We start from the raw sequence: 27161 nt of genomic DNA, 5'->3' as shown, positions 1-27161 counted from the left end.
CACCAAGGTAACTTGCCTAAATGACAACCGATCCGTAGCACTCACATCTGTAGCCATGAAGTGATTTGAAAGGCTGGTAACAGCTCACATCAACACCATTATCCCAGAAATCCTAGACCCACTACAATTTGCATACCGCCCCAACAGAGCCAGAGATTACACAATCTATTGCATTCCACACTGCCCTTTTCCACCTGGACAAAAGGAACACCTACGTGAGAATGCTATTCATTGACTACAACACCATGGTGCCCTCAAAGCTCACCACTAAGCTAAGGACCCTGGGAATAGTCACTTTACCTCTACCTACATATTACCTTTATTACCTCAACTAACCCCCCCCCCAAATTGACATTGTACGTTACCCCCTGTATATAGCCTCTTAACTGTCATTTTATTGTTACTCTTTAATTATTTGTTTTTTCCACTTTCTTTTTTTCATGTTTATATTTATTGATTACTTCAGTTTATTTAGTAGATATTTAAAACAATCTTAACTGCATTGTTGGTGAAGGGCTTGTAAGTAAACATTTCCCTGTACTATTCAGCGCATGTGACAATGCATGATTTGACCCCCCCCCTCTCGATGCTCAGACTGATGCATGCAGCCAACCACACCAAGCCCTGTCTCATCACTCAAAGACAGCAGTTGCTCGACCAGAGGCACAAGAACTTCCTTGCTGTTCACTCTGCATGGTTAGATGGATATAATGTTGGTAACATACTGCTGTCCACAAGCGTTCTATACACTATTCGTTTGTGTATCTTAATATCTGCTAGTTTGTCTTTTCTTAGCAAGGTGTTGCTAAAATAATTTGTTAGCCGCTAATGCTAAATCGCTAGTTAGTACAGTTAGCAAATGAAGCTAGCTAATACTGACTAGTGCCAGTGCTGGTGAATGCCTAGATAAGATACCATTACACAAACATGCTTATCAGAGAGGAATAGGCAAAGCATGAACATGTTAGCTAGCTGGCTACATGAAGTAAGAAAACATGTAATGTGACATCTAATTAGGGTCACCTGGAAACACTGACCAACACTGGTTCCTACCCTGTAAATAATTCCTCCCTGGTTTATTCATTCATTGTCGTGTCAAAACAACGTATTCAAGGTGCTCCCCACTATATTCCAACTACTTTCATTCCAACAGTTCACCAATTAACTAGGTCTATATTATTTGCCCATATCATGCTACGTGGCACAGTGTGGAGTTGGATTGAATGGTATAACTGGAGAAATTGAGATGACTTATAATTTGTGTTGCTACCCTAGGGTCATGAACTACTCAAAGCATATTTAGATATATTATTTAAAAACGATTATTCATAAAATACTGTAAAATATATGATATTTTATTCATATCGCCCAGCCCTCGTCTGACAGTAGACTAGTTGTTTGGTTTGATAGGAGAAAAGGAACACCGTGTACTAGCTTTACAGTAGACTACAATAGATACAATTGTCATACAATCAATTTGATAGGATAATAAGGAAAACACCTTATTTTTAAGAGTTAGGGAGAGGGGTGAAGAGAAGGAAGGCAGCAGGTAACAAAGACACTACATGCTTCCAAGGCAAAGCCCAGGGAAAGTAGCTGTATTGCTGATAAGACTATAAATAGGGCCATGTGTTTTGGTTGACCATGTCACATGACCTGGATTTTGACCTTTATTTTAGGCATTTTCCAGAACTTAGAATTAGACAAAAAATGTAGACAATTGTCTGAGGATGGTGCTGGACCATGTGACATAAAAACAAACTGATACAGTTTGATGAAACCTTTAAAGGTTGAACTACGTGACATGATTAACCAAAAGACAAGGCCCTAACTATAAAGACTACTAAACTATGATTAGGCCTAGCCTATTATCCAGTGTCGCGCCATCTGTGTGAGCCAGTGCTTACTTGCACCAGAGCTTTAAAAACAGACGCAACATACTGTTACACCTGCGACAAAGACCCACAATCAATCTGAGACTGGCAAATTTATCCACAAGACGTTTACATTCAGAGACAGTGTCTTCGTTTTAAAATCGGACAGAAACCTCTCTATCAGTAGTCAGTACTGGCTTGCCCAGACAGCGCTGTAGTGGCTAACATGCTGACCAGACTGGACGTGTCTCACGTGTGAGCGTTGCATAAATGTACACATGCATTCAATCATTGCACCCACACCGCTCGCGAGTGTCTGCGTAGCCAGGCGCTAAAATAGAAATTGGGTCTAATTGTGACGCTCAACGCACTTCAAGTCCTGCCTCTACCATCTCCTCATTGGTTTTTAGGAGCATATGGGTGACTGAAAGATTAACTGAGGTCCACACTCCAGTTGGTTGTGGTAATGCAGCTTAAAGTTGGTTACCAACCGCAATATAAAGTCCAAAGAAGGAAAAGAAGCCTGAAGGAAGGAAAGATGACTAGAAATTAATTTGGTCTACCGTTTTATCGGTGGATTATTGTCGGAGTAGAGGACCTTGTGCATTTCAGGTAAAATAACAACCCAATATTCATATCCCAGGACAAATTAGCTAGCAATAGCAAGATAGCTAAATTGCCATAAATGTTGAATGCTTTTCAAACAGTACCCAAATTAATATAATTGGTTCAGAGTTTGTTTAGCTATTTCAACCCTGATCGCATCAGGTGTCGGTGTATAAAATCAACTTGCGCGCGTGCAGTCTGGTCAACCAGTAAGCGGCTACTGAGCCATTCACGGTGCCTCTAGTCTCACCTTCTTGGCCGACAGGGCCAATTTCTTGGCGGGTGGGGGAGATGTGGTGCCGGTGGGTGAAGATGTGATGTTGTTGAGGGCCAGGGGTTTTAGCTTGACTGTCTTCTGCCCCTCCGTGCCCACGCGCTCCACACTCTTGGCAGGGGAGGCCATGCCGTTCGAGACATTCCTAGGGGGGGTGGACGTCCCACCAACCGGCGCACTTTTGGTACCCATGGAATCCTGGACGACAATAGCACGCATTTGGTTCTGATGAATAACGTGACCAGAAACCAATGACACACAGACAAACTGACCATCTTATATCTGTATGGTAAATCCAGTATAACATTAACATGACTGGGCTAAAGAATAAAGGGATATATTACATTCTGAGTGAGGTAAGCGCATGTAAATAAGACAACGTGCATGTTTGAGATATGCACATTTTCATCCTGTATGTGACCGCAATTATATAAGGGTACATTTTGTGCAGTTATAGTAGACAGACTGCCCGTCCAATAAAATTCATAATATATTATAACTAGTGCTGTACCTTTGAGTCGGAGGTGTCTGCCGAGGAGGAGTCTGACAGGGACTTGAGTGAGGTAGATGCGGCCAGGCCCCTGGCCCCTTGGTTCCCGTGCCTCCGGTCTCCGCCGTCCGACCTGCCGCCCACACCGTTGGAGGGGGCGGGGGTGCTGCTGCGCGCCTGGGGCTGCTGAGGAGGACAGGGCTTCTTCAGCTTCTTGAAGGGCTCCTCGATCAGCATGGGTCCACTGGGTATCCTGGTGGGTGCGTGGGAGGAGGACGACGTCCCGTTAGACATCTTGTTGGGCTGCTGGGAGATGGCGCCGTTCCTAGACACGGGTATGCCCAGGCCGCCCTCTACGGACTGAATCTTACGCAGCTGGAAAGGGTCCAGTTTCTGCAGTGAAAGAGACATGTTTCAGTGACCAAGCCTTGGGACAACACTCCATACAAGACATCCAGGAGGCGATACAAAGTCCCCAGGTTCAGAACAAAGAGGTAGAGCCATCTTCATCTCATCAGCCATCAAATCACATTTTATTTGTCACATACACCAAACAAAACAGGTATATATACCTTAGTGAAATGCTTATTTACCATGCTTACATCAAGCTACTGAACAGTGGTATAATGTATATTACATCTCATCAGCCATCAGGCTACTGAACAGTGGTATAATGTATATTACATCTCATCAGCCATCAGGCTACTGAACAGTGGTATAATGTATATTACATCTCATCAGCCATCAGGCTACTGAACAGTGGTATAATGTATATTACATCTCATCAGCCATCAGGCTACTGAACAGTGGTATAATGTATATTACATCTCATCAGCCATCAGGCTACTGAACAGTGGTATAATGTATATTACATCTCATCAGCCATCAGGCTACTGAACAGTGGTATAATGTATATCTCATCAGCCATCAGGCTACTGAACAGTGGTATAATGTATATCTCATCAGCCATCAGGCTACTGAACAGTGGTATAATGTATATCTCATCAGCCATCAGGCTACTGAACAGTGGTATAATGTATATTACATCTCATCAGCCATCGGGCTACTGAACAGTGGTATAATGTATATTATTAACTGGGTGGTACGAACCCTGAATGCCGATTGGCTGACAGCCGTGGTATATCGGACAGTATACCACAGGTATGACAAAACTTGTATTTTTTTACTGTTCTAATTACATTGGTAACCAGTTTACAATAACAATAAGGCACCTCGGGTTTGTGGTATATGGTGAATATACCACGGCTAACGGCTGTATCCAGGCACTCCACAGTGCGTTGTGCATAAAGAACAACCCTTAGCCGTGGTATATTAGCCATATACCACACGCCCCCAAGCCTTATAATATAATAATAATAATATATGCCATTTAGCAGACGCTTTTATCCAAAGCGACTTACAGTCATGTGTGCATACATTCTACGTATGGGTGGTCCCGGGGATCGAACCCACTACCCTGGCGTTACAAGCGCCATGCTCTACCAACTGAGCTACAGAAGGACCACAATTATAGTGTAAGGCCAGCTTCATCTGGCCTTATAGTGTAAGGCCAGCTTCATCTCATCAGCCATCAGCCATCAGGCTACTGAACAGTGGTATATTACATTGTGTAAGGACAGTATAGTTCATGTGTCCTTATTTGAACCGTTCTGTATTGTATTGATTTCCATGCAAATGGACAATAAAAGTATCACATCGAAGGCAGCAAGTCTATTCATACCGTATTGCTTTCAAACATTCTGATGACGGACCGTTCTGCCAGCCTGTCCCATACCTTGGTGACCTGCGGAGAGGACAGGGGTCTGTTGAGGTTGGTCTTCCTGAACTGCTCTGACGTCGCTACGTTCTTCCCCATTCCCTGCTTGGTGATCTGGCCATCCACGTTCTTCTTGGTCTCTGGGATCCTAATGGGCAAAGAGCAGATGTGGTCAATGTGTATGGTTCCTAGCTACTACTGCAATCAGTCGCTAGTAACCATCAGACCAGCAATAGATACTTGATGTAGCTTGTCGTGTAGAACGGAACCAATGGAATAGTTCTAACAGTTGGTAGATTATGGCGCTTGCAACACCAGGGTTGTTGGTTCGATTCCCACGGGGGACCAGCTACTGTAAGTTGCTCTAGATAAGAGCGTCTGCTAAATGACTCAAATGTCATGTAAAACGTAACAGAGTAAACTCTTAAGCTAAACACTTCCAGGGCTCACTTGAAAAAGGCCTCAATGTAAAAGGCATTTGAACTTGTCAGACATCTGTATTGGACCCGGGTCTGGTAACTATATTGTTAACGTCTTACCTCAGGTAGAATAGAACGTAGGCTTGCTGATTCAAGACTACTTTGATGTTACTGGAATGGACCATCGAGTCATTCATCTGGTACCATTGCCCATTGCTGGCCTGGGAAAACAGAAATATGAATGGGCTTTTCTAAATAAAGTGAAGGGACATGCCACAGTAGAGACTAAACACAGATTAACAGGATAACAAACATACTGTTCTGTTAGAACAGTGACAGTGAAAATATAAACATAAATTATCCTTCAGACTTCCAAACAAAATCCTTCTCAAATGTTCCGTCTCAGGCCTACCATCAATGTCCTTACCTTGACATAGCAGTAGTAGTGGCCAGCATGACAGCTGTACCCAGAATGCACCAGGACAGCATAGAGGCCATACATGACCGGGTCCCCTGTGCTCTGAGACATGTAGGGGCGGATGTTCAGGAACTCTGGGTAGCCAACGTCCTAACAAAAACACAGGCGAGATAAGCATCAGGGGCATGTTCAGTAGGGAGCAAATGTTTTTAAAAATGAGGAGGAACTTCCTGAATTTGTCAAAAAAAAAAAAAAAAAAAAAAAGCGTTTCATTGCAAAGTGTTTTGCAATGGTGCCCTACGGACTACGACCCAGTTAGGGTGAGAACTGTTGCACTGAAACAGCATTTTTAAACAGAGTAATGACTATTTTTTGCAAGAGGTTTACCTTGGTGATTTTTCCTCCACTGAAGTTGGCAAACCTCTTGAGAGACAGGGTCAGAACATTGGACGTTCGGTGGACTGTGAATCGCTTTGTTGCCGGAACTTTCTTCTTACACCTGATAAAGTGTAAGTGTGTTGTTTAGAAAACGTCTATAACACTAATGTGGGCCTTGTGTACATCTACAATATCAGTGTGTTAGAAGTTACATCATCATTACTCAGAACTTACTTGGCACACATGTAGGCGTTCTCTCCACTCAACACGTCGGGCTTGACAAAGAGCTCCAGGGCTCGGACGATATTTGCTGCTTGCTGAAAAGGACAGACGGAAGACCACTCAACACAGGCATGAAACCAAATAGGAATTCAGCTGATGACTTTGGGACAGCAAACACACATCAATTAACTCTTTATTCTGTACGAGGGTTATATCAATAGGACCACCGATCTGACAAGAATTTATAAGTACCATTCTTCCTAGGTTTCTGCCTAGGGAGTTTTTCCTAGCCAATGTGCTTCTACATCTGCATTGCTTGCTCTTTGGGGTTTTAGGCTGGGTATCTGAATAAATGTGATTGATTGATTAGATCTGTGCTTGTGAAGTATTCAAGGACAGGAGGAAGATACTTTTAAAGTAAGCAAGAGACTTACTCGAATCTCCACAGCGATGTCCAAGTAAGGGTCGTACGTGTCAGACACACTTTTGCAAACGGAACACTTAACTGAAAGAGAAAAATATAGAATTCATCCACTAAGGCAATTTGTCAATATGCCTTAAAAAGTAGTTTATCGATGTTGCAGGATCAATTCATTTTGAATTCCAGTCAGATCAGAAAGTACAAATTACAGTTCCTGAATTGAAATGGAATTGACCAACTGTGCAATACAGTAGATTGAAAGCTGTACCTCGCGACCTGAGGTAACCGCCAAATATCTGGTGGACCAATGTGGTGGCCTGTGTCGTCCGGTCTAACCTACGACCCAGAGAGAGAAATACATTAAAAAAAGACAAAGAATCATCCAAAAATGACAGATTGAGGCTTTCTGAAAACCCACATTCAATTCAATCCACATTTCAGTGAGGTATAATTAATGTCCTTCACTCAATGACTTGACAAACTTACTTGGGGTAGCTGTTCAGACAGGCTTTCTGCATGGCATCGATGGTGTAGCGTAAGAATTCATGGGCGTCTTCCTGGCTACCGAACCGAAAGTGCCTGGCAATTTCTGCAAGAGCAAAAAAGAAACCCCTTGTTAGATTAATACCAAAAGCCTCAACTCCATCCCTTATGGCTTCATGGGAAACTATCTAGAGCACACAATACCAGCATGCCCAACCCAACCTTCCTCTTGTGTTTTTGTCTCAGATGTTGGTTTGACGTTGTTTGTTACTAATGGGCTGTGCTGTGAAAATACATTACTGTCCTCAGTGGGGGAAATGACCTGTCCATTATCAGCAGGCCTACAGCATGAGACCACTCTGTGGCATTAAGCCATTCAAATGGGTATCATCTTTTTAAATGGAGGGAGAAACAGAGACCCAAACACACTCCACAACCTGCTAGTCTCCACTTAAAGGAAAGGTTCATCCATTTTAAATGGAGAGAGAAACAGAGACCCAAACACACTCCACAACCTGCTAGTCTCCACTTAAAGGAAAGGTTCATCCATTTTAAATGGAGAGAGAAACAGAGACCCAAACACACTCCACAACCTGCTAGTCTCCTCTTAAAGGAACGGTTCATCCATTTTAAATGTTCTATTGTTTTCATGCATCTCTGAGTGATGTTCTATCAATTCCCCTGGTCATTTCATGTGTATCTGCGTTATTGGGATTTAAGCAGGCAGAAATCCAGCCTGTATAATGTAGCACTGTGATTACGTAGCTCTCACTACAATGGAAGTTAAAAGGAATAGGACTTTTAGATGATGAAACAGTCTATCAAACATGTCAGATTTCAATACTGGCCAATGTCGTAACTCGGGAGGATGTCTTCTCTGGAATGAGCCATTGATCATATTTGTGTGATATTCCTACCTGGAGAAATGTGTCATTTCATGTAGGATCTAGCGCACGTCATAATAGTCTGCCTCTTTAGTCCAGAGTGCATGGTGCCTGCGTCAGAGATATTATACAAAGGAGATAGGAATCCAATGAAAGACGGAATATATATTACCCCAGCAGACATGTTCACGATGTCATGCTGCGTCACGTGGTTGCTAAACTAATCGTCACGCAATCCCTTCTCAAAGTCGTGTAAATGTCGAGGAACGTGCCTTTTTTTCCTCCAAACTACATAACGCCAGGATTCAAAAGCTATACAATATTACAAATAGCAAGTTAATCTTACGTCTAGGAAAAGAATTGTAATGTAGTTCTTGTTGACAAATTTGTACTAATGTTGGGTTGCGCCCTATAGACTCCCCTTCACTCCTTGGAGAGCGCAGCTTGTCCCAGAATAGCCCAGAATGCACCTTGCGGCCCATTGACATGCTTCAGCAACATTTCCCATCTCCTTAAAAGTATATATGTCGTTGCGAATGTCAGACTCCACTCTGAGGCACATTGATGTGCAGGTTGAACATGGTGAGATTGTCGACGCCTAAATAGATAATGGAGTTTAAGGCGATTTTACAGCTAACTAGCTACGTGACATGCTGATATTGTGTGTAGCTACGTTTGTTAGCTAGCTAGCCCATAGAGAGAATTGCGGATTTTGTATTCAACTGCAATAGATATCAAAAAGGACTTTCCATGTTGCTACCAACCTTCTTATAACGACAAAATGAAACAGTTGTTCAAATAATTGTTCTCAGTGTTATTTAACACAGTATATTAAAGGAATTAGTGTTTTTTTCCTTTAACAGGAGGGAGAACCAGTCTACAGTCTCCTCTTAACAGATAGAGGGGGAAGGAGACACCACAAACAAGAGTAAAAAGGAGGAAATGGTGGGTGTGAGGAGAGCAAGAGGCTGGCTGGCGAGAGGGAGAGAAAGTCTGAAAATCTTATAGCCAGGAGACAGAGGAAGCTAAAGGAAAATCAACCATCTCAGCAGAGCAGACGGTTGATCAATTGTAAGCATTTCTGTGAGTTTGTGCTAATGCTGCTACCCTGCGACTCCTAGCCCGCAGTCACAAGGAGACAGAGAGGGCATCGTAGAGAGAGAGCACCGGATGGGGGAGAGGGTATTGCAGCAATTGGGAAGGTAAAATTCAGGACGTAAGAAGAGGTGGACAGTACCAAGAGAAGGAGAAGAGAAAGGTGATCCCTGGGGACAACGCCTCTCTGACACAGGCCCATCGCAGGGCTGTTCAATGTCGCTCCAAGAGGGCCAAAACACTTCCGAGTTTTCATCCTCTCCTAATATGGGAGGAATTCAGAAATGGTACACCAGGTAGGAACAAAAACCGGAGGTGTTTTTGCCTTCCAGGAGCAGAATAGCCCTTCACTAGAGGACTCTACTACTGCACACACCATAAGGTATCCACAGTAAGGTGCCGGAAGAACACACTCCAAGTCTCCGCAAACTTAAACCAATAAAAAAGATCAGTCATTTACTGTGCCAAGCATAGATTATATTACTGACATTAGCAGTGATCCGAGCATTTGTGGCTTCAGATCAGGCTGAACTCACGATCCCTCCCCCCTCTATATAACAGTGTGGTGGTTGTACCATCCCTCCCCTCTCTCTATATAACAGTGTGGTGGTTGTACCATCCCTCCTCTCTATATAACAGTCACAGCCTCACTAAGGCACTGCAGTCACAGTGACTCTTCCAACCAGCGTTATGTCATCACCTTATGCATACTGCTACTGAGTCTCCAGGGTGTTCTCTGGCACAATGCACCATCTACGGAACGATTATGTATTATAATCGATGTACGGGTAAATAACAAGTGAAAAACATGCAGTACACAATACTAAATCAGATTTCTTTGGTTCTCATTTCATGAGCTCGGTTTCCATCCAACTAGTGAGATTCTTACGCAAAAATACAAATCTGCATACAAAACAAAATGCACATTCTCACCAAAGATGTTTCCATCAAATGTACTTGTTGTGGATAAAAGGCTGTGCGTGGTGACGTAGTGCAACATTTCCACGGACAGTTAAAGGAGAAGTTTACATACAGCCAAATACATTTAAACTTTGTTTTTCATCATTTCTGACATGGAATTTTTACTAGGATTAAATGTCTTCAGTCAGTTAGGATCACCACTTTATTTTAAGAATGTGAAATGTCAATTTCTTTTATCAGAGAATGATATTTTTCAGCCTTAATTTCTTTCATCACATTCCCAGTGGGTCAGAAGTTTACATACAATCAATTAGTATTTGGTAGCATTGCCTTTCAACTGTTTAACTTGGGGTCAAATGCTATGGGTAGCCTTCCACAAGCTAGCCTTCCCACAATAAGTTAGTTGAATTTTGGCCCATTCCTCCTGACAGTAACTGAGTCAGGTTTGTTGGCCTCCTTGCTCGAGATGTTGCTTTATTTTATCCAACATTTTCCTTCCTCATGATGCCATTTATTTTGTGAAGTGCACCAGTCCCTCCTGCAGCAAAGCACCCCCAGAGCATGATGCTGCCACCCCCATGTTTCACGGTTGGGATGATGTTCCGCTTGCAAGCATCCCCCTTTTTCCTCCAAGCTTAACGATGGTCATTATGGCCAAACAGTTCTATTCTTGTGTCATCAGACCAGAGGACATTTCTCCAAAAAGTATGATCTTTGTCCCCATGTGTAGTTGCAAACCGTAGTCTGGCTTTTTCAATGGCGGTTTTGGAGCAGTGGCTTCTTCCTTGCTGAGCGACCTTTCAGGTTATGTTGATATAGGACTCGATTTACCGTGGATATAGATTTTTTTGTACCCGTTTCCTCCAGCATCTACACAAGGTCCTTTGCTGTTGTTCTGGGATTGATTCGCACCTTTCATCTCAAGGAGACAGAACGCCTCTCCTTCCTGAGCGGTATGACGGCTGCGTGGTCCCATGGTGTTCATACTTGCGTACTATTGTTTGTACAGATGAATGTGGTACCTTCAGGTATTTGTAAATTGCTCCCAAAGATGAATCAATATTTTTTTCTGAGGTCTTGGCTGATTTCTTTTGATTTTCGCATGATGTCAAGCAAAGAGGCATTACGTTTGAGGGTAGGCTTTGAAAGACATCCACAGGTACACCTCCAATTGACTCAAATGATGTCAATTAGCCTATCAGAAGCTTCTAAAGGCATGACATAATTTTCTGGAATTCTCCAAGCTGTTTAAAGGCACAGTCAACTTAGTGTATGTAAACTTCTAACACACTGGAATTGTGATACTTTGAATTATAAGTTAAATAATCTGTAAACAATTGTTGGAAAAATGACTTGTGTCATGCAAAGTAGATGTCCTAACAGACTTGCTAAAACTATAGTTTGTTAACAAGAAATTTGTGGAGTGGTTGAAAAAGGAGTTAATGACTCCAACCTAAGTGTATGTAAACTTCCAACTTCAACTATACCAAATAAATAAGAGTTAAATGGGTATCCATCGCATATTTCACTCTACTGACGGTTGTCACTAAAGATACACATACTGAGTGAGCCCACTCTGGTCTTGGCACAGTGAGGGTATAGCCAACATGATGATTATTATGACTAGAGAGAGAGAGATGATTTTTATTTGTCAAATGGCAGTCAAGCATCGATCATGACCAGAAAAAGACCCTGGATATTTGTTGGAAAGGAGGATCAAGCTCAACATCTTGTACTTTCACCACCCTGTGAAGTTCATCACTTATTTCATCTGTAGTAAACTACGGTTTCCTGAGTCGTAGTGGGAAGACTACACAACATGTCATCATGTGACTCCAATATGATGTTATTATAGCAATATTGGCACATGAAAGCATTTCCATTACTCACATAATTGGGGCGGCAGGGTAGCCTAGTGGTTAGAGCGTTGGACTAGTAACCGAAAGGTTGCAAGTTCAAATCCCCGAGCTGACAAGGTACAAATCTGTCGTTCTGCCCCTGAACAGGCAGTTAACCCACTGTTCCTAGGCCGTCATTGAAAATAAGAATTTGTTCTTAACTGACTTCCCTAGTTAAATAAAGGTTAAAAATAAAAAATTAAAAAATAAAATAAAAAAATAAAAAATAATTCATCTTAGACATAAAACCATCCCCACCGTGTCTAGTGTATTTTGTTTAGTGACATTTGCTGTTTCCATCTGTCCCGTTGGGACATTTGTTCTCTGCCCCCGACGTACTTTAATCTCAAAAAGGACGGATGGAAACCTGGTTAGTGTTTCTGAAACTAAACTGAAATCAAGAATATAACAGCCAATCAATATCATGTACCTTGCAGGAGAACAAAAACTGCAATGCTGCTAGAAGCAAGCTTCCACTTACAACTCTGAAAAACCAACACCAACTCAATAGATGGAAAACAGCTAAACAAGAAGCACACTACTTACTTTTTAGGTCTCGGATGAAGGAGACAGGCTTGATGGCATTTCCTGTGTTGGCAAAGGCTTGGATGATGTGGTTCTGCATTATACAAATCATACAGAAACCCGACTGGTGACCTGAAATGCACAGGAATAGAATAATGAGGTGAAGTCACTGTCATTACCCCCACCAGACTGGCCAAGTTACCGTCATTACCCCAACAGACTGGCCAAGTCACTGTCATTACCCCAACCAGACTGGCCAAGTCACTGTCATTACCCCCACCAGACTGGCCAAGTCACTGTCATTACCCCCACCAGACTGGCCAAGTCACTGTCATTACCCCCACCAGACTGGCCAAGTCACCGTCCCCCACCAGACTTACCCCCAACCCCCAGACTGGCCAAGTCACCTGGCCAAGTCACCGTCATTACCCCCACCAGACTGGCCAAGTCACCGTCATTACCCCCACCAGACTGGCCAAGTCACCGTCATTACCCCCACCAGACTGGCCAAGTCACCGTCATTACCCCCACCAGACTGGCCAAGTCACCGTCATTACCCCAACAGACTGGCGAAGTCACCGTCATTACCCCAACAGACTGGCCAAGTCACCGTCATTACCCCAACAGACTGGCGAAGTCAAGTCACCGTCATTACCCCAACCAGACTGGCAAAGTCAAGTCACCGTCATTACCCCAACAGACTGGCAAAGTCAAGTCACCGTCATTACCCCAACAGACTGGCGAAGTCAAGTCACCGTCATTACCCCCAACAGACTGGCGAAGTCAAGTCACCGTCATTACCCCCAACAGACTGGCGAAGTCAAGTTACCGTCATTACACCAACAAACTGAGGAAGTCATTTGACTTCCAGCACAACAGTTTTCTTAAACATATGTTCGTTGCTTAGTGTGTGTGTCAGATGTTGGCTGTTTGGCTTATGACATAATTAATGCATTACTTAAATTGTGAATGCACACAAAACCATTGTTTTTAAGCAAACAATATGCTTTCAGAAACATTTCAGTTGAATGCATTCAGTTGTACAACTGACTAGGCATCCCCTTTTACTCATGGGAGTAGAGCTGTTGGACATGTGCCCCTTTCCATCCAACCTTTGAGGTCATTTCTAGACAATATGTTTGTCCATTTAGGGGACCTGTTTAGTCTCAAAAACTGGAAGCATAAGATTTTTGTTGACCCATTTAATGTTTTTGCACGACAATGCCTATATTGTGCCATTCAAAAAGGTATGTAACCAGAGGTCAACTGAACTACTCACAGGCACGACTGTGCTCCTTGGAGAGGAGATAGTTTGCCAGGGGCGGTGTGTAGGTGAGACACTGCACGGTGGAGTTAAGGAAGCAGGTGTTGCCCAGGTTGTGGAGGCCGGCTCCCACCCGGTAGACACGCTCCCAACGCATGGAGAGTCTGTTCCCAGGGAAGAGCATCTTCTGCGGGGCGGGGATCCCATCACTCTGGCCCCCACACTGGTTGTCTGAAACTGGTGGATGGAGGAGTGAGATTAATTACAGAAATTGCATGGATAATTCAGAAAAGCCATTGAGAATAGTTCAGACAAACTTGATCACGTCACCAAAAACCCAGTAGAGAGAAACACTCATGGTGAATTGAGCTGTTCTTCAATTCCACCAAAAAGGTTAAGACAGTGGGGATGATTAAGAATATCGACGCGTGTTAATTCTGTGGCAGTGAAAACTAGATTTAACAAACCTCTTGAATGGCTCAGAGAGGGTACATTTCTCAGCCAACGGCCTTACCTTGCCTCTTGATCTGAGCGGGCTCTGTGCTGGCCCTCTGACCCGACGTGGCCCCCTCACTGCCGCGTGGGTTGAGGATCACATATTTGGTCTTGAGACTGTCCAGCTGATAGGAGAAGCCTTTGCTGGCCGGCTCAAACTCAATCTTCTGCAACAGGACCTTCTTGGCCGAGGAGGCCAGCAGCTTATCGAGGTCGCTATCGTCGCCCGCCGAGGAGTCCTTCCGGCCGGGCTTCAGGGCCTCCTTGAGCTTGTCCACTATAGGCATCGTTTGAGCATCACTGTGGATGAGACAGGGTGGGATTCAGGAATCAGAATCACCTTTGCTTACATGTACCAAGGAATTTGACCTGGTGAAATGGCACTGACAAGTAGAACACAGAAAAACCTATGAAGACATAATACACACAAGCCTACAGTATAGATAAAACAAAATCAGAACAATTACACACAGTAAGGCCAGTTTGAGACTAGTCAGTTAAATCGAGGCTAAAATAAATATTCCACAGTACAGCACTGCAACGTCATCGTTCCCTCAGAGAGAGGCTACTGTAGCAGTGAATGTCTATTTCCTGTCAGTGATTCCTAAACTGGCAACCCGGGCTGTAAACCCACTGTAAACTGGCAACCCGGGCTGTAAACCCAGACTGTAGACTGTAAACCCGGACTGTAAACTGGCAACCCAGACTGTAAACTGGCAACCCAGACTGTAAACTGGCAACCCGGGCTGTAAACCCGGACTGTAAACTGGCAACCCGGGCTGTAAACCCGGACTGTAAACTGGCAACCCGGGCTGTAAACCCGGACTGTAAACTGGCAACCCGGGCTGTAAACTGGCAACCCGGGCTGTAAACCCGGACTGTAAACTGGCAACCCGGGCTGTAAACCCGGATTGTAAACTGGCAACCCGGGCTGTAAGCATGGAACTGGTGCTTTTCGGCGAGAGAGCGGCATATTATGGCAAGAGGACTAAGTGTCTGAGGAGTCAGGCTGGGACTTGGCAGCCGTCTCTGTTGTTATGCAAGATAGTGGAGGCGGGCATCATGTGTGTGTAGCGGGGAGAGAGACTCGACACAAGCACAACTGCTGTCTACCAGGTCAGATACTCATGTTTGGTCTATTCCTACATCAATCAAGTCATTGCCATACCAACCACCCAACAGCCCACTGTCACAACAAAGGAAAGACTGGTGTGGTGACAGTCATGCTGTTTGTACATGTCCTCAGAATGCCTTCAGTTATTCCAAGTGCAATCTGTTATAATTGTTTTATTCATTCAGTTGTAATCGTTGATTATTTTTTCACTTCAGGGCCCAATTTCATAAAGCGTTAGAGAAGGAGTGTTGATCTCAAATAAGTTTGCCTTTCAGATATTCTAGTGAATATGAATACATAAGACAGTGGGAAGCTGATCCTAGATCAGCACTCTTAGTCTGAGATGTTTCTGAATACAGGCCAGGTTGGTTATGCTCTAAGAAAAGCTACAGAGAAAAGCTACACATCACTTGTGTGCTTAATATGGGACTGAGTAGTGAAATAGGCTAGATAATGGTCCTCTGTAGCTCAGTTGGTAATGCATGGCTCTTAAAAACGCCAGGATAGTGGGGTTGACTCCCAGGAGTAAAATCTACATACGGATGACTAAGTTGCTTTGGATAAAAGAAGTCTATGGCATATCTCATATCTATACCTACTGTCATACAGTGGGGCAAAAAAGTATTTAGTCAGCCACCAAGTTCTCCCACTTAAAAAGATGAGGCCTGTAATTTTCATCATAGGTACACTTCAACTATGACAGACAAAATGAGAAAAACAAATCCAGAAAATTACATTGTAGGATTTTTTATGAATTTATTTGCAAATTATGGTGGAAAATAAACTTTTGTTATTGACCAAATACTTCAATACTTTCTTATATACCCTTTGTTGGCAATGACAGAGGTCAAACGTTTTCTGTAAGGTTTTCACACACTGTTGCTGGTATTTTGGCCCATTCCTCCATGCAGATCTCCTCTAGAGCAGTGATGTTTTGGGGCTGTTGCTGGGCAACACGGACTTTCAACTCCTTCCAAAGATTTTCTATGGGGTTGAGCTCTGGAGACTGGCTAGGCCACTCCAGGACCTTGAAATGCTTCTTACGAAGCCACTCCTTCCCAGGCGGTGTGTTTGGGATCATTGTCATGGCGGTGTTGTTGGAAGGAGGTTCACTCAAAATCTCATGATGGATCATTATCATGCTGCCCTGTTAAAGACCCAGCCACGTTTCATCTTCAATGCCCTTGTCTGATGGAAGGAAGATATCCCTCTAGTTCAAAGTGGGTGGGGTTATATCTCAAAATCTCATGATACATGGCCCCATTCATTCTTTCCTTTATACAAATCAGTCGTCCTGGTCCCTTTGCAGAAAAACAGCCCCAAAGCGTGATGTTTCCAACCCCATGCTTCACGGTAGGTATGGTGTTCTTTGGATGCAACTCAGCATTCTTTGTCCTCTATGGTCCTTCCTGTTTGGCCCTGTCCGGGGGTGTCCTCGGAGGGGCCATCACCCCTCCTGCTGCCTGTATTTATGCGAAGTTTATGGGCTAAGTTTGTTATAAATGGAAATTTGATTTGATTTGATTTGATGCACAACGCATTGAGTTTACCAAAAAGTTATATTTTGGTTTCATCTGACATTCTCCCAATCTTCTTCTGGATCATCCAAATGCTCTCTAGCAAACTTCAGACGGGCCTGGACATGTACTGGCTTAAGCAGGGGGACACGTCTGGCACTGCAGGATTTGAGTCCCTGGCAGCGTAGTGTGTTACTGATGGTAGGCTTTGTTACTTTGGTCCCAGCTCTCTGCAGGTCATTCACTAGGTCCCCCCGTGTGGTTCTGGGATTTTCTTGTGATAATTTTGACCCCACGGGGTGAGATCTTGCGTGGAGCCCCAGATCCAGGGAGATTATCAGTGGTCTTGAATGTCTTCCATTTCCTAATAATTTCTCCCACAGTTGATTTCTTCAAACCAAGCTGCTTACCTATTGCAGATTCAGTCTTCCCAGCCTGGTGCAGGTCTACAATTTTGTTTCTGGTGTCCTTGACAGCTCTTTGGTCTGGGCCATAGTAGAGTTTGGAGTGTGACTGTTTGAGGTTGTGGACAGGTGTCTTTTATACTGATAACAAGTTCAAACAGGTGCCATTAATACAGGTAACGAGTGGAGGACAGAGGAGCCTCCTAAAGAAGTTACAGGTCTGTGAGAGCCAGAAATCTCACAGACCAAATACTTATTTTCCACCATAATTTGCAAATAAATTCATTAAAAATCTCACAATGTGACTTTCTGGATTCTTTTTCTTCTAATTTTGTCTGTCATAGTTGAAGTGTACCTATGATGAAAATTACAGGCCTAATCTTTTTAAGTGGGAGAACTTGCACAATTGGTGGCTGACTAAATACTTTTTTGCCCCACTGTATAGGCAAGACGAGGTCAGCAGGTAGCCTAGTGGTTAGAGCGTTGGGCCAGTAACCGAAAGGTTGCTGAATCGAATCCTCGAGCTGACAAGGTAAAACAAAAATGTATCATATTCTGTCGTTCTGCTCCTGAAAAAGGCAGTTAACCCACTGTTCCCCAGGAGGCCGTCATTATAAATAATAATTTGTTCTGACTTGCCTAGTGAAATAAAGAGATATATATATATAAATAAATGTTGTTTTTTTAAGTCTACTACAAATAGGCTAGCTGGAATAGTCATGATGAGAATGATTGAATAGGCTACATTCCATTAACTCAAAGATATGGTGAGCTGTTAAAAAACGCAGCACGCTTAGAGTAAACAAATAACTGCTACACAAACCTTGCATCAACTTGATGTACGACCAGCAAACTATAGTGCTATATGTTAGTGATGCACTAGCATGCTGCCATTGAGTGGTTGAAACGCACCGGGGAGAGGGAACAGCCCTTGGTCAACAGCACACAGACACAGGATGGACCAGTCACAGAGCAGTGTTCTGTTCAAACCCACACTTGACAGAGAAAAGGGAGGGGAGCCTGACTCATCATTAGATCTGGCAGTGACGTAGCTGAGGGAGGGGAGCAGGGGGGCTGCACATGCGGCATCACACGCACAAGGGCAGACTAACCTTCATGTGCTGCTACTGATAGAATTAACAGTCACACAGCCCACAGTGAGATGTAATGGGTGGACCACCTACAGGGATTTTCAGTTTATTCACCAAACCCTTTCTATAGGGGTGCTGTTCTACCCAACCATTGGACCATATAGGCGAGGCTACCACACAGAACGTTATGCCACTGCCAGAGATACTGTGGACCCACGACACTACATACTGTTTTAATGACATCACAATCAAGAACTTTAGGCTTTTTACTTAGATACTGATACCAGGATTAGTATCACAATAGTCAATACCAAAATGATACCACGGCAACAAAAGGCGTATTAGCAGAATGGCACTTTCAGACAGAAACTCAGCTACTTCAATCACTAGGCATCCTGAGTGCAATAAACACATTTGAACTTTTTCACATCAACATTTTTCAGAGACATCCATGCATGCATTAATTAAATCAAGTATACAATCATTTTGACTTGGACTTCATTTATTTCAATGGTAAATATATTGACAAACTGGTAAAAATCAAGATGTAGCCTATTCACAATACAGGGGAATGCATATTGAATAGGAGTGAGAGAATGCATTGAGTTGAGCTTGTTTTGGCTGATTTCATGGGGCTACAGATGGCAAACAACCCGTTTCCCTTCCAATTGGGACTCATTTTATTGTAGTGATAAACAACATCTGCATAGAAAGTAACTTATTTGATAAAAGTGTGTGCTCGCTCTTTAACCAGTAATGACATCATTCATGAGGCGGGGGGGTAGCCCCAGGCCATATCAGAGAGGAAGAGGTGAAGTGAGTGGTCTCACTTTCACCAAAATACACCCAAGGCATTTCTATGGGAATATTTTGGACCCAAGCTTGTCGCCTGCCTTTGGGTCAACAACTCCCGTTGGTAGGGTGGACACACGAGCATCCCATGATCCATATTCACACAGAGTCAGTTTGCAGAGGCAATAGATCATCTTTCAGAGAGATGTAAGATCGATCAAGTGAATTAATAAAGTTGTGGCGGCAATCGGATAAAAAAAAAATTAAGTATTTTTCCTTTCTGGTTTGCAAACAAAAAAATGCCGACATGCAAACAGCAAGCTTCTGCCTTTATAAGTGTGCACATTATTATTTGCAAAATATAGGGTTGCACATTTTGGGGAATATTCAGAGTTGGAAAATTTGTGGGAATTAACAGGAATATATGCAAACTAATATTAATATAATTTAAATATATATGTTTTTTTAAATTGGATACTTCCCCTTTGGATATATTTACCATATCACATGGAGACAAACATACACCTTATAAGTAGACAGACCATTGTAAATTATTAAATCCTCCCAATATATATAATTTTTAAACAATTTAGTTATGAATTGAACTTTAAATGAGTTGACTCTTCACACAGAAGGATTTCACTGAAAAACAAAAGGGAATATTGAATGATCACCAATGATCCATCGCATCTCCCAGAAACATTTTCAACATACATCTGTAAAATGATAGTTTATAGACTAAAGCTTTGGTTGTCTTCCTCTCAGGCTTCCATGTCTTCTCCCTGGACCTCCTCAATGTCCACCTCTTGAACATCAAACTCTCAGGCATCACATCCACTTTCCAACCCTGTTGAGGATGGCTCACTGTCAGGCTCAAAAAGTCTCACATTTGCCCAGATGGCCACAAATTTTTCAACCCCTGTATTGGTCAGCCTGTTGTGTGCTCTGGTGTGCGTGTTCCCAGACAAGGACCATTTGCGCTCTGAGGCAACTGATGTTGGTGGGATTTGGAGGATGATGGAGGCAACAGGGAAAAGAGCCTCAGATCCACAAAGTCCCTTCCACCTGGTGGCTGATGAGATAAATGGTAGTTGTGCCAGGTTTCCATCTCCATCCCAAAGCACTTGCTTGGAAGTGTAGGCCACGTTGGCGAGACACAGTAGTGATGACACCATAGGTCTTGTTGATCTCTGCACCAGACAGGATGCGCTTGCAAGCATACTTGGGGTCCAACATGTACACTGCTCCGTGTATGGGCTTCAGGCAGAAGTCTTCATGCTTCTTGATGTATTTCAGAACTGCAGTTTCCTCTGCTTGGAGCAACAGTGAAGTGGGCAGGGCAGTACGGATTTATTCTCTTACATCTGCAAGCAGAGTGAACATCAGACAGGATGGCATTGTCTCCCTCAATCCGGGCAATGGCTACTGCTATAGGTTTCCGGCTGCTTACCACTCTCTCCCAAAATACATAACCCAGGATGATCCTCTTGACGGGGCTGTCCATATCAGCAGACTGATATGGCTATTTCTTGGAGAGACTGTCAAACATAATGACAACACCACCCCAACAGGTGTTGCTGGGCAGCTTCAATGTGCTGCTCTTATTCTTCTCACTTTGCTTGGTGAGGTAGATTGCTGATATAACTGGATGACCCTTTACATACCTAACCACTTCCTTGGGTCTATTGTAGAGTGTATCCATTGTTTTCAGTGACATGATGTCCTTGAGGAGCAGATTCAATTCATGAGCAGCACAGCCAAAGGGTGTGATGTGAAGGGAAGAGTCCTCCACTTTAGACCAAGCAGCCTTCATTGTCTGTCAACAGTGAAAATACCTTCTGTGGTCCAAGGTCATTGATGACTGACTTCAGCTCATCTGCAATGTTGAGACCGGTGTGTCTGTTGTCCCATGTGTCTGTGCTCTTGTAGAATACTGGTTGAGGAGTGGAGATGTAGTTAATTATTCCCTGCCCACAAACATTTGACTACCAATCAGAGATGATTGCAATAGTCTGCTTTCTCTATGATTTGCTTGACCTTCACTTGAACTCTGTTGAACTCTGCATCCAGCAAATGAGTAGATAGGTAGTCTGGTTGGAGTGGTGTATGCTGGGCGAAGAACATTTTGAAATCTCTTCCAATACACATTGCCTGTGAGCATCAGAGGTGAACGAGTTGCATGCACAGCTCGAGCAAGACATTCATCAGCATTTCTCTGACTAAGATCCTCCAATGAGTCAAAAAAAACTTCTGATTCCAGGAGGCCCATGAGCTGTTGCTATTGATAAGGTGTCTGATTCATCATTTTCACCTCAAATAGAAGTAGAGGGACCTTTGTCAGAGGTTGCTTATTGTGAGCGCTGAGGGAACTTAATGCACTTGGCCAGATGATTCTGCATCTTTGTTGCATTCTTTACATATGATTTGGCACAGTATTTGCAAATGTGCACAGCTTTTCCTTCTACATTAGCTCCAGTGAAATGTCTCCAAACATCAGATAGGGCCCGTGGCATTTTCTTGTAAAGATTAGAAAAAGGAATTTAAAAAACAAATACAATTCCATGTACAGATAACTATTTAAGCATTTAGATTAAACTCCTTTGTAAGATAAATGTTTTAAAATGAAACATGTATTGAAACAGGTGAATTAACACTCAGTAGACTCAAGCAAGTTAAAACTAACAAGAGGAAATTATTCACAAGTTAGAAATGATTTTAACACTTTGCTCTAGGCTACAATTTACTAGTTTTAAAAAATGATGTATGTCATAAAATATATTCACCCCACCCAGTATTGTAATCAAAACTTAACAGAAAGCATGTAGTCCTTGGCTCAGACAGTGTAGTAGAGTGGGTTCAAATGAATCTCATTAGTGTGCAAGATCTTCAGAATCAGCTGTACATGTGATGGAAGAACGCAATGCAGAGGGTTGCAATTCCATTGAATTGGGCATAGTTTAACCAAAATATGTCACTAGACTAGAATTTCCTTACATGTATCCCACAAAAAAGGTTTGCTGTTATAAGCTAACTTTGACGAATTTACACAAAATTCCCCAAATTCACCGAAAAGTTTCCAACCCTTTGCAACCCTAGCAAAAAAACATCAGGAAAAGAGACTGAGGGGCAAAATACAGACCCTCAAAATGGTTGGGATTTGGAGGTGAAAACGTGACATTTAAGCAGCTGCATTCTCTCCACAGCTCTACCAATCTGTCATAATTATGGGTAAATCCTGCCTGTTTCCACAATTTCTCATCTTAAAATCTGATATTAAACCCTACTCCTACTATTCTTCTATTATTCAGATTTTTATTTACAATACGGACAATTTTCAATTTGTGGCTGTGTTAGCTGTTGGTTTCATCTTTGCCGTCATTGATTGGGTCTCACATGCTTGCCCAATCGCATCGTATCCCTCCTCATACTACAAGATACAACTAAAATGTGCCCAAATATTAAATCAGGACATCCCACCGGGGGTCTGGAGAACGGAACAGCCAAAATCAGTGTGTCCTTGACCCGCTCAAACTACACGAGTCCCAATGAACTGTTCCTAGCCTAAGTTCATAGGATTTCATCTCCAACATGAAAATGTGTCTGGGACGGCAAAAAAAAAGTGTCAAAGATCGTGTAGTGTATGCACGGCAATAACCCAAAACAACGAGACTGGTTATGCCTAACATACACCACGCGATTTTGCCATCTTGTAGTATGAGCAGTACTATGATGCGATTGGCTATTGGCAGCAGTCCATGCCCAATGAGCACTCAGCATGTGAGACCAAAACAATGATGGAGAAGTGGAATGCAACAACAACCCGCACCGTGTGGACCAAGGTGATGGAAAACTGATTGGTGGATGCCTTTTCAATGGACGGGTTCATTTTACATGGTCAGGTGCTCCAGCTTAGCAAAGTTCGCCCATTTAAGAAGATTCCAAGGATCTGAAAATCTCCACTCACCCGGGCCATGCAAAACAAACTCCACCAATATTACATTGTGTAATGACAAAAACTAAAAATGTCATTTATTATTATCCATATTCTGTGCACCCATGTCTTTTGGGATGTTTCTGCACATAATAATGTGCACATTATCTCAACACTAACAAAGCAGCTCAACGTTAGCGTGTCGGCATTTTTCCCTACCACAATAGAAACGCAGGGGGATCAACTAAGGAACCATTGTGTAATGTGAACACCACAGTCCTGGGGTTGAAGATTGATGAAATTAAAGATTTGGGACAAGGAGACATGTAAATGTGAACACCACAGTCCTGGGGTTGAAGACTGATGAAATTAAAGATTTGGGACAAGGAGACATGTAAATGTGAGCACCACAGTCCTGGGGTTGAAAATTGATGAAATTAAAGATTTGGGACAAGGAGACATGTAAATGTGAGCACCACAGTCCTGGGGTTGAAGACTGATGAAATTAAAGATTTGGGACAAGGAGACATGTAAATGTGAACACCACAGTCCTGGGGTTGAAGACTGATGAAATTAAAGATTTGGGACAAGGAGACATGTAAATGTGAACACCACAGTCCTGGGGTTGAAGACTGATGAAATTAAAGATTTGGGACAAGGAGACATGTAAATGTGAGCACCACAGTCCTGGGGTTGAGGATTGATGAAATTAAAGATTTGGGACAAGGAGACATGTAAATGTGAGCACCACAGTCCTGGGGTTGAAGACTGATGAAATTAAAGATTTGGGACAAGGAGACATGTAAATGTGAGCACATCCAAGTTGTTACGATTGTATTAGTCGTGTATGCCCGGCATTAGCTACTTGCCACAAATAGCTAACTGTTAGTATTACAAACCGGCTTCTGATAAGGCCAAATCGTCCATACGTTTCGACTAGGAGGTTCAGCATGGAAGATGCTGAATCTGAAGTCTTAACATCGGCTATAAACCCAGCGAGTCCCATTGCTGGACATGGACATGTTCAAACACTGAACTAATGTCGGGAAACTAGCCAACTTCCCTGACTGAGACTTGAGCAGTGTTTACAAAAAAAAGTAAGCACGGGATTGTGAAGTGTAGCTAGCAAGTTAACCTAGCTATTCCAGTAATATACTGTTTACTAGCTTGCGCTCTGCCCCTTAAGTACAACAATACCATAGTTCACTAGCTTCCGGGCATTTACTGCAAAGTTAACATGTGTTTGTACATTGTTAGTTCGCTAAATAAGACACGGCGACGAAGTCTCAAGCAAATATTTTACAGACAGAGCAAGTTAACTTGCCAGCCATGTTGGCTGCAGTAACTACTAACGTTACATAGTAAGTCAGTAGCTAGAAAGACAGGTTAGATAGACATTCTAGCTAGCTTAGCCATCAAACGTTAACTAATCTGCAAAGCGGGCCAAATACATTGCAATTTCTGTGACATTTTTATTTAATTGTTATGGGGCCTCGCTCAGTATGTACTTATCTGTGTATCTAACTTGCTATTTAGCTAGCCAACGCGACCAAGGCAATGTAATTAGCTCGTCTATCGTCGCTAGTCGGACCTGGTCTGGTCAAAATGTCTCCACGCGGAGTACTGTGGGTCACGGAGAGGCAAACGGTAGCTAGCATCCGAGTTATAAACACGTAACTTTAGTTACTACGCTAGCCGATAAACAAACAGGCTTTAGATGAAGGATAACAGTTAACGTTATTCGTTACATGTATCTATTTGTAACAACTGAAAACTGACACTGAATGGGTAGCTAGCTAGCTAGCTAACAAAAATAACCACGTAACATCAGCAAGCTAACTGTTTACTGCTAGCTTTCTGGTTAGCAACTTTGCTAACGACTAACGTGGCGTCTCGATGCTGCAATGTGGTTAGCTCGCTACCCCCCAACCTCCTCACAATATCCGTCAGATGTTTAGTCCTTATACAAACAGATCGATAGACTGATCATTCTTAAATATCATTAGTAACACTCACCTTAAGTTCAATCATCCGAAAACGACGACTGTTTGGCGATAAAGACACTGTCTGGCTACAGTTCCTTAATTGTGTTACATTCTTTCCCCCATGCTGCATTCTGAGAGGGTGTGGGCAAGCGTGACTGACAGATTTGTGAAGCCAATGAAAATGCAGGTAAGCAAATCGAATCAAATTGTATTTGTCACATGCGCCGAATACATCATGTAAAGAAAGACCTTACCGTGAAATGCTTACTTACAAGCCCATAACCAACAATGCAGGTTAATAAATAGATTTAGGAAAATATTTACAAAAAAAAACTCAAGTAAAACATTCAATAAAAAGTAACCCAATAAAATAACAACAACGAGGCCCTATGCAGGGGGTTCCGGTACCGAGTCAATGTGGGGACACAGGTTAGTCAAGTTAATTTGTACATGTAGGTAGGGGTAGGGGTGACTATGCATAGATAATAAACAGCAAGTAGCCGCAGTGTAAAAACGGTGTGTGTGTGTGTATGTGTTGGGGGGGTCAATGTAAATAGTCTGGGTGACCATTTGGTTAATTGTTCAGCAGTCTTATGGCTTGGGGGTAGAAGCTGTTAAGGAGCCTTTTGGACCTAGACTTGGTGCTCCGGTACCGCTTGCCGTGCGGTAGTAAAGAGAACAGTCTATGACTTGGGTGACTAGAGGTCACAAGTTCTCATTTGCAACCAAGATAAAGCATAGCAATTCTACACATACAACAACACAGAGTTACACGTGGAATAAACAAAACATACAGTCAATAATACAGTAGAACAAAAGAAAACAAAAAGTCTATATACAGTGAGTGCAAATGAGGTAAGTTAAGGACATAAATAGGCCATGGTGGCGAAGTAATTACAATATAGCAATTAAACACTGGAATGGTAGATAGGGATTGTATACAGAAGATAGCCATATTTGGTAAGTCTATATTATGGCAAGAACAGCTCAAATAAGCAAAGAGAAACAACAGACATGAAGATTAGTCAATCCGGAAAATTTCAACAACTTTGAAAGCTACTTCAAGTGCAGTCACAAAAACCTTCAAGCGCTATGATGAAACTGAGGACCACCACAGGGAAGGAAGACCCAGAGTTACCTCTGCTGCAGAGGATACGTTCTTTAGAGTTACCAGCCTCAGAAATTACAGCCCAAATAAATGCTTCAGAGTAACAGACACATCTCAACATCAACTGTTCAGAGGAGACTGCGTGAATCAGGCCTTCATGGTCGAATTGCTGCAAAGAAACCACCACTAAAGGACACCAATAACAAGAGACTTAATTGGGCCAAGAAACACAAGCAATGGACATTAGACTGGTGGAAATTTGTCCTTTGGTCTGATGTGTCCAAATTTGAGCTTTTTGTTTCCAACCGCTGTGTATTTATGAGATGCAGCATAGGTGAAATGATGATCTCTGCATGTGTGGTTCCCACCGTGAAGCATGGAGGAGGAGGTGTGGTGGTGTGGGGGTGCTTTGCTGGTGACACCGTCTGTGATTTATTTACAATTCACCCTTAACCAGCATGGCTACCACAGCATTCTGCAGCGATACGCCATCCCATCTGGTTTGCGCTTAGTGGGACAATCATTTGTTTTTCAACAGAACAATGACCCAACACAACTCCAGGCTGTGGAAGCGCTATTTGACCTAGGAGGAGAGTGATGGAGTGCTTCATCAGATGACCTGGCCTCCACAATCACCCGACTTCAACCCAATTGAGATGGTTTGGGATGAGTTGGACTGCAAAGTGAAGGAAAAGCAGCCAACAAGTGCTCAGAGCCGCCCAAAATCCATGTCGCTCCATCTTGTCCCACTGCCGGCCACTGGGCTTCCTCTCAT

At 43.0% G+C, this 27161-nt stretch overlaps 1 protein-coding gene across 15 annotated transcripts in view; it reads right to left on the bottom strand.

The window, feature by feature from the left end:
- The window catches only part of usp36 (ubiquitin specific peptidase 36), a 36081-nt gene extending 10628 nt beyond the window's left edge, over positions 1–25453 (bottom strand). For 14 of the 15 annotated variants that reach the window (XR_008137089.1, XR_008137090.1, XR_008137094.1 and 11 more), the window contains exons 1-14: positions 25310–25453; positions 14464–14744; positions 13965–14186; positions 12707–12817; positions 7366–7468; positions 7148–7215; positions 6893–6963; positions 6471–6553; positions 6246–6357; positions 5868–6008; positions 5561–5661; positions 4986–5169; positions 3266–3637; positions 2731–2952 (exon numbers count right to left, since the gene is read on the bottom strand). Coding sequence is in view for 6 of the 15 variants with exons in the window: in XM_052519636.1 (XP_052375596.1) it covers positions 2731–2952; positions 3266–3637; positions 4986–5169; positions 5561–5661; positions 5868–6008; positions 6246–6357; positions 6471–6553; positions 6893–6963; positions 7148–7215; positions 7366–7468; positions 12707–12817; positions 13965–14186; positions 14464–14731 (2058 nt within the window). In the remaining 9 variants the exon portion in view is untranslated. The remainder of the gene's footprint in view (positions 1–2730; positions 2953–3265; positions 3638–4985; positions 5170–5560; positions 5662–5867; positions 6009–6245; positions 6358–6470; positions 6554–6892; positions 6964–7147; positions 7216–7365; positions 7469–12706; positions 12818–13964; positions 14187–14463; positions 14745–25309) is intronic. The other variant, XM_052519640.1, reaches the window with a different exon arrangement.
- Between the last annotated feature and the right edge of the window lie 1708 nt (positions 25454–27161).

Source organism: Oncorhynchus keta, chromosome 5, assembly GCF_023373465.1.
Source record: "Oncorhynchus keta strain PuntledgeMale-10-30-2019 chromosome 5, Oket_V2, whole genome shotgun sequence".
In the NCBI taxonomy this organism is placed as follows: Eukaryota; Metazoa; Chordata; class Actinopteri; order Salmoniformes; family Salmonidae; genus Oncorhynchus; species Oncorhynchus keta.
This window is presented reverse-complemented; position numbering and strand designations above follow the sequence as displayed.